This window comes from Pinus tabuliformis, chromosome 8, assembly GCF_031772625.1.
Source record: "Pinus tabuliformis cultivar Carrire ecotype Pingquan chromosome 8, CPIR1, whole genome shotgun sequence".
In the NCBI taxonomy this organism is placed as follows: domain Eukaryota; kingdom Viridiplantae; phylum Streptophyta; class Pinopsida; order Pinales; family Pinaceae; genus Pinus; species Pinus tabuliformis.
Genome location: NC_142294.1, coordinates 2,078,491,478 through 2,078,499,526, shown reverse-complemented (window position 1 = coordinate 2,078,499,526; position 8,049 = coordinate 2,078,491,478). Strand labels below are relative to the sequence as shown.

Sequence of the window (8,049 nt, the reverse complement as noted above, 5' to 3'; positions counted from 1 at the left end):
GAATGCTTAATCATAAAGGTTCCACATGATGAAAATGAAAGAATATGCTATGTAATGACATTGGATAAAATTTGACTAAGAGAAATAAGGAGTACAATAAGATCGATCTGTAACACATACTCAAGTCACTAATTATATACCCAAACCATCAAGATGACACACTTATTTAATTAAAATTCTGAAACACCAGAAACAACTCATCTTACCCCTTATAGCCAAAACATCAAGAGTTAGAATAGAGTGGTAAAGTGATCGCAATAAAAATAATACACATTGCAGATATCATATACACAGGGATCATACATATCAAGCTAAATGTGGTAGCTAAAGAAACATCTTCCTACAACTAGTGTCTTAGATGGCCAAGGAAAGGTGTCATCAAACCAATGATACATCCATGAATTAAATATAGATCCATATCTCAATTGGAAAATGGTTAATTTGAGAATGATTGTAGCGGTCGACAACATGCTCAATGATAGTGAGAATGATGATAATTGTGGGTTATATGTCCAAAGTCCCACACTTGAGGAAAACTCTAATAAGAATGTTTTAGGAATTACGAACATGTTCATCGAAACTCCATCAAAATATGATGAAAACAAAGATGACAATTATGATGACAATAAAATTAACATACATGATGTTATAATTACATAATGTACTTGGAGTTGACAAGGAAAATTATCATGAGGACAACAAGCACATAATGATTTGATGATGGAAATGAACCTGGTGTTAAAGGCTTAAGGATTATGGGTTAACATGTTTAGGTTTTAGGGGGTTTTAGGAATTAATGGGTTTAGGTAAGGGTTTTAGGGGTTTAGAAGTCAAGGATTAAGGTTTAAAGGTTAGGGCTTAGGGGGTTGAGGGATAGGAGGTTGAGATTTAGGGGGTTTAAGGGATGCAATAAAAGTGGATGCAAAAATAGATGTAATATTCAATGCAAACTTGGATGCTAAATAGGATACAAGCATGGATCTAAAAGTAGAAGAAAACATGGTTGCAGTAGTAGGCCAAAAACGTGGAGCAAATTATGGTGAAACAAAAGTGGATGCAACAACGAACACAGAAAATGACACAAACTTGGATGAAAAATAATATATAAAAGGGGATGTAAACATGGAAAGAAGCATGGGTGTAACAGTGGACACAAAATTAGATGAAATGGTTGATGTAATGGAAGTAGATGAAAAAGTAGATGTTAAATGAGATGAAATACTTAATACAAAACCTAACATAAAAGTGGATGCAAAAACATACACAATATTTGTTGCAAGCTTGGACACAGAAGCGGATGCAAATGTGGATGAAATAGTGGAAAAAAATGTGGGTGTAATGGTAGGCGCAAAACATGGCAAAAATTGTGGCGCAACAAAAGTTGATGCAATGGAGGACACAAAAAGAGGATGAAAAAAGGGATGCAAAAGTGGACGCAAACATGGGTGTGATAGTGGACACAAAATTGGATGGAACGGAAGCAGATGCTAAAGTAGATCCAAAACAAGACGCAAATCCTGATGCATAAAAATGAGATGTAATATTTTATGCAAAAGAGGATGTAAACGTGGAAGAAAACGTGGGTACAGTAGTAGGTGCAAAACATGGTGTAAATTGTGGTGTAACAAAAGTGGATGTTGAAGTGAATGCAATTATAGATGCAAAAAAATAAACAAACTTTGATGTAAAAGAAGATTCAAAAAGGAATGAAAACATGGGCACAACGTTGGATATAAAATTCGATGCAACAGAAGTAAATGAAAAAGGAGACGAAAAACTCGATGCAAAACCTGACACAAAAGTGGATACAAAAATATATGCAAAAATATAGGCAAAAGTTGATACAAACTTAGACATAAATGAGGATGCATTTGTGGATGAAATTAGAAGCGAAAGTGGTGCAAAGGTAGGCGCAAATTGTGGCACAGAAAAGGTGGATGCAACACTGGACACAATAATGGATACAAAAGAATTATGCAAATGTAGATGCAAAAGTAGTTGCAACAAAAGTAGATGCAAAAGAGGTTGTAAAAGAGGATGCAAAATCTAATGCAAGTGTATGTGCAAAAAGTGGATGCAATAGAGAATGCAAAAGTGGGTGAAACAAAGTTAGGTGCCACATTGGATGCAAAACCTAGTGCAAAGAATGGTGCAAAACTTGGCACAAACCCTGGTGCTAAACTTGGTGCAAAACATGATGCAAAATTTGTATCAAGTTTTGCACCATATATGATAAATGGACACAAATAGCACAAAAATGGGCTCTAGATGCTAGAAAGGAAGCAAAAAGGGACGTTAATCATAGGGATTTGTTGTAGTGATTAGTGGACAAATGTCTTATGGTGGAGGACATCTACAGTTCAACCTAGCCTAATGGACTAACATAGATCTACGTTAACCTGAAACATATAAGTGCTAAAAGAGATCATATCCGTACCAGTGCAAACCTTTCTTCAAATTTTGTACTCTAAAAATTGTTTGCACCTCAAAAAATTTGATCCTTCTCTATGTTGATAAATCTAAAGTTAACATGGATCTATACTAGTATTTAATATTGTAGCTTTCTTATTTGCATTCTTATTTAGCCAAGAGGCTCATTCTACAGCCAAGTATGATGTGTAAGGCTCTCCGTTTGTCATCAAATGTTAAGGCTCTCCGTTCATCATCAAAGTTGAAATTTTGCATGTTGGCCAAAATAAAAATTTTAAAAAATCTAAAAATAAAAATAAATAAATAACTATACAAAACATTTAAATAATATTGGTGCCGTGAAGAAATTGGATCCCTTTAGGCTCATGTTAAATTTGTATTTAAGATGGATCTATGCTGGTATTATATTAAAATTTGAAAAAATATGTATATACCTTATAATATAATAGAATGTCAAAATAAAAAAATGTTATGGGAGAAAAAGTGATGTGGGAGCATTTCATGGGGTATGTTCAAAATACAATTTTCTAAATCCAAGAAGTCTCTAGAATTTATAGATTATGTAAAATTTCTAGAAAAAAGATGTAATAGAAACTGATGGTATTTAGAAAGCAAGCTCCTAAGATGAATTTTAGGTTTTATAGATTTTAGAAAATACAAGAGTATGTAAAGTCTAAAAACAATTTGTTTGGAAGAAAAAATTATGATAGGTTCCTAAAATCAAGAGGTTTTCTCTTAAATTCTTTTAAAAATTAATGAGAAAAATGATCTCCCAAGAAATTCTAGATTTTCTCTTCTCTAATTATTAATAACAAAAAAAACTACCTTAATCTCATCAATAAATAAAATAGTGAATAATTTAGAATTTTAAAATTGAATTGTGATTTTATCTCTAGATATTGATTTGCACGACATTATATTTTTGGTCTTAGTATTAAAATTATTTTTTCAGCCAGCCATTTTAATTGTAGTTACATCATTTAATTTCGATTATTTCGATTTCTATATAGCTTTCCTTGGGTCAATTTCCCATAAAAAGGAAAATGATAATAAAATAATTGTTCTCTTAACTAATTATACCCCTTGATGAGGCAAGCAATAACTTTTTATAATATTATTAATAAATTCCATAATAAAAATAACATGACGAAAACATAAACTTGGTACCTACTTTCTTGACCTTCGCAATATATGTTGAGGACAATAAGCGTAGCCACAACCATTTACAATTGTTGCACGAAATTTGCATACCACAAATATTTCACTCCTCACCTTACGCACCATATGCCCAACCCAAACCATCTTCCACTTCCGCGGAATCCAAACCATATTCCACTTCCGCGGAAGGATTTATGATTTGATTCAACACATCTAAAACATGGTTTTCACTTGAAAACGCGAGTATCCATCCCCTGCCTTCCAGTTTGAATGTACCCCTTATGTAAATACTCACATTGTCGTAGAAATTATCTTCATCTGTAAATAATGTGGAGCGTTGTGTCCACATATACACATGTACCCTTGGACCGTCATGATCATGGCGGATTAGAAACTCCTCTGATCGGGCACCACCATTGCATGCTTCGAATCTTACAACAAATTCATCATCGTATGTGATAAAGCACATCAATATTGCACTGTGTGAATGTACTTTCTCTAGCACCAGCGGAGATTCATATGTGGCTGTAGAAGGGACCTCCCGCAGTGTCACACCATGAAAACTGTTCAGTAATTTTTCAAACTCCTGCGCAAACTTCACCGTAGATAATTTAATTTTAGATTTATGAGTATAAAAATATTTAAATTATTAATATTTAAAATATAAATATAAATATTTCAAAAATCGAAATTTATATTATTTGATCATGAATATGTTAATTAAATTTAAATATACTTAAAATAATTTTGAGAAATATTATTATGTATCTCCAAATTCCTTATATTGATGAATAATTCTCACGATGAATTTCCTAAAAACAAACAACAAACTTAATATATTTTACAATTTAATTTATTACTACTGCCATCCCAGCGGTTCATTCAGATATTTTGTAATTTAATTTATTACCTCTTCTATCCTCACGGTGATTCCCAAGTGCGGCCACCTCCTCCTCTGCACACAAAAACGTGTTTCTTCATCACAACGAAAATTAAGGAGATCTTTCTCAACATATTTCTTCGCGACAGAGAAAATATATACATCAATTTTGTATGAAATAAGTATTCGTTACAGGTACTCACAAAAAAGTTGTAAGAATATTGTGAAAACGTGAAGAAATTTAGGCGTTGCAACTGACTCCATGCTGGCCGTTCCAACTCACTCCATGCTGCTTCGATCGTGAAACGACACTCCTCCGCCCTAATCTCTTCCAATGACCCGCATTCTGCAACATTCTGGATTGCGACATAACCACACTTCTTTAGGTTGAGAAATTTGAGACGTCCAAGTTTTGGAAGATTCATATCCTGCAAATTCTGGCAACCCTCCAGATTCAGTTTTACAAGTGTTGATTGGGAGAGTTCAACCTGGCTCAGAAAACAGTTATGTGAAAGATCAACAATTTCCAGCATAGGGCATGCACCGGCAGGAATGCTCAAGTCGGATATGGCTGTGTGGGTCAAAGTCAAATCTGTTAAAGCATCCATGACATTGTTATCCAAGGAAAAGTTTTCTATTGGACAACGGATTATAGTCAAAACTTTCAGATGTTTCAGCAGTGAGATTCCTGCTGGTAATATGCGCAATTTGGAGCCATATATTTCTAACCTTTCCAAACATGTGAGCTCTTCAATAGGCATGCTGATATGCTCCAATTCGAAGCATCCAACCAGAAACAACTCTTTTAACTTCCCTAAAAAGGCCACAGAACATGCTAACTCTCTGAATCTATTGCTCCCTATTATTAGTTGTTCTAACTCATATGGTGGTTCTAAGGTCAAGGGCAATTTCTGTAAACTAGTATCTACTAGATTCAAGTATCTTAAACGCCTCTGAGAGGCGATTCCCTGTGGCAAGTGTTCCAATTTAACACAGCCTTTGAAGTCGATATGCTCCAGTGTGGAAATCTCTCCCAAAATATGCTCCCGGATGGATAAGTTAATGCAGTCTCGCAATGCCAAATGTTGAAGTTGCAACAATTGAGAGAAGGAATTGGGCAATTCGGTTAGATTAGAAGAGCCAGATAGATCTAAATGTCTTAGCATTTTAAGCTCCGAGAAGTCAAATGGGAGTGATTCTGAATTTATACTCAACACTATCTGAGTCAAGTTTTGCATCGAAGTGCCTATCCATCGAAGAAAACGGAAAACACTACTTCCATCAAATGATTTCTTGGAATGTTGAAGATCAACTGGCTGGGCGCTGCTCGAAGTACTTGAAGATGCATGCTCTGTGCAATCCATGTGGAGCACACGCAAATCCAAAGGTATCTGCAATGACGATAATTAATTAATTTTCAGGAAGTGAGTGCATGAATCTAACTACATAACTGAGTACATGATTAACGAGAGCGCGGGACAAATACTTGTAAAAGATTTTAGAGTTACTTACCTCATCAATAGAACTGAAGAAATTTTCGAGGTGGACGTCTTGAGGACCTTGAAGTTCCAAAACTCTTAAATTTTTGACTGAAATGGTACCAGGAAGGGAAATGAAGGGAGAAACACGCCAACGAAGCCATACCAAATTCCCGGAGATGGAACCAAGAAACGTCGAGAGGTCGTGTATGAGATGTTCAACAAGCAGAAGACGTACACCCGTAATGTTTATGTCCATTGGCAGTTGAGATGGACTCTGATCTTCACGGATGCAGATGCCTCGTACCGGACGGGAAAGTGATCCGCTCTGAGAAGCACATTGAAGAACGGCATAAGTATGCTCTGCTCAACACCAACTTAATGAATACTTTTTCTGAACGCACACCCAGCGCAAAATTCTTTGTTGAACTTCTACCGAACCGTTTTCTTTTTTGTCCACAAGTAAAAGAACAGAGCTTCTTCATCAAATAAAAGAGAAGTTCTACCAAACAGTTATTCACCAAAACGTTTTCTACTATGGAAGATTTTATCCAAAACTTTATTTATATTTCAAACTTTCACGCCCTAATGGCTCATAGCAGTAACAGATCAGTGGCCTAACTGATTCGGAAGAACATCGCAGTCACAAATTGTCAAACGGAATCTGAAGAACAACGTACAATTGAGAGAGGCAATCAGTTCGTAGGGCTTTAAGTTTTAAGACGCTGCATGATGGAAAATAAATAGGTGTTAGTAGTTCCGACACATTAACCCCTGGAAAATAAATAGGTGTTAGTAGTTCCTACACATTAGCCCCTCGAGGGCTCTTCTTTTGAATTCTTAAAAACCAGCCATCCCGTTACCATTTTCCAACCGATATTTTATATAAAACTAGCAATGCAAATGCCAAGACATTTTTTTACCCTTTTCTTAAAAAGTCTTACCTATTTTATATTAATATTTAATATCAATACAATAATAAAATATATTTTATATTAAAATTTAATATCAATTAAATTGTTTTAAAGATAAAATTTAAGAAAAAAATATTTTAAAATAGATAAAATTTAAGAAAAAAATATTTTAAGACAAAGTAGTTTGAGACAAAAATATTTTAAAACACAATTTTATATTTCAGAGAAAAACAGTGTAATACAAAATTATTTTAAAACAGAACTTTATATCTAAGATAAAAATAGGTTTGAGACAAACATTTTAAGACAACTTTATATTTAAGACAATGGCCTAACAACTGCAAAATTGACTCTGATAGTGCACCCTAAGTCCCCCATGCTACTCGAGTGTACAAAGGATTTTATTTCACTTACCATTCACATTATCTTATATAAAGACAACGATTTGTTGGGCTCTTTGTTTTGTGGGTATAGCCGACTCTAAAAAACGCGACAACTTTTCTTGGCAAGATTTCCTAGACATTAATTCCACTTGTGTCCCTTTGATCTCTATTGATGCGATTAGAGATAACTTGTCTGTCGTTGCATTCGGCCAGTGAGTCACTTTGGTGGTTACTATTGCTGAGCAGTTGATAAACTAACTAAACAGTGGGCTCCTTTCCCTGGTTATGTGATTAAGCCTTGAGTTTGAATTTCCTTTAATATGCATCCCCTCAGACTTTGGATCTAGCTTAGGGTAATCAGTGGCAAGAAAGATTGCAATGTGACTGGCTTACAATTGGGTGGAAAATTGAAGTCCTCCTTTCATTTTTCAATGATCATTAAACACACAGATAAGTGTACATTGCTTATGTATATTGCTTTATAAAGTGTGATGAATCTTGTTACATTGTGAATGGTGCAAGATCTTGCGTGTTTGTAAATGTAAATAAATGTCTAACTTTTGATGCCCAATGTATCTTCATGATTATAAAGGTGTCATGTATGCATGTGAATTTAAAAGAGTGCCATTTTAAAGTGTGCCTAGAATATGCTATTCATTATTATGTGCATGGTGAATGTGAAATTATGTGTTCATATTCAGTCAGTTGATTTCCAAATTTATGGGTGTACTTAGTGATCTGAATTGGATCCTCAAACACTCTTACAGTTTTCTGAACTCTGTAAAACTCATACTAAAGTTTCAAAG

At 34.5% G+C, this 8,049-nt stretch overlaps 1 protein-coding gene across 1 annotated transcript in view; it reads right to left on the bottom strand.

The window, feature by feature from the left end:
• Positions 1 to 3,703: 3,703 nt before the first annotated feature.
• Positions 3,704 to 8,049, bottom strand: part of LOC149244824 (uncharacterized) — a 108,065-nt gene continuing 103,719 nt past the window's right edge. Inside the window, exons 2-5 of the mRNA XM_089371649.1 lie at positions 5,981 to 6,274; positions 4,672 to 5,859; positions 4,499 to 4,543; positions 3,704 to 4,174 (exon numbers count right to left, since the gene is read on the bottom strand). Coding sequence (XP_089227775.1) covers positions 3,704 to 4,174; positions 4,499 to 4,543; positions 4,672 to 5,859; positions 5,981 to 6,274 — 1,998 coding nt within the window. The remainder of the gene's footprint in view (positions 4,175 to 4,498; positions 4,544 to 4,671; positions 5,860 to 5,980; positions 6,275 to 8,049) is intronic.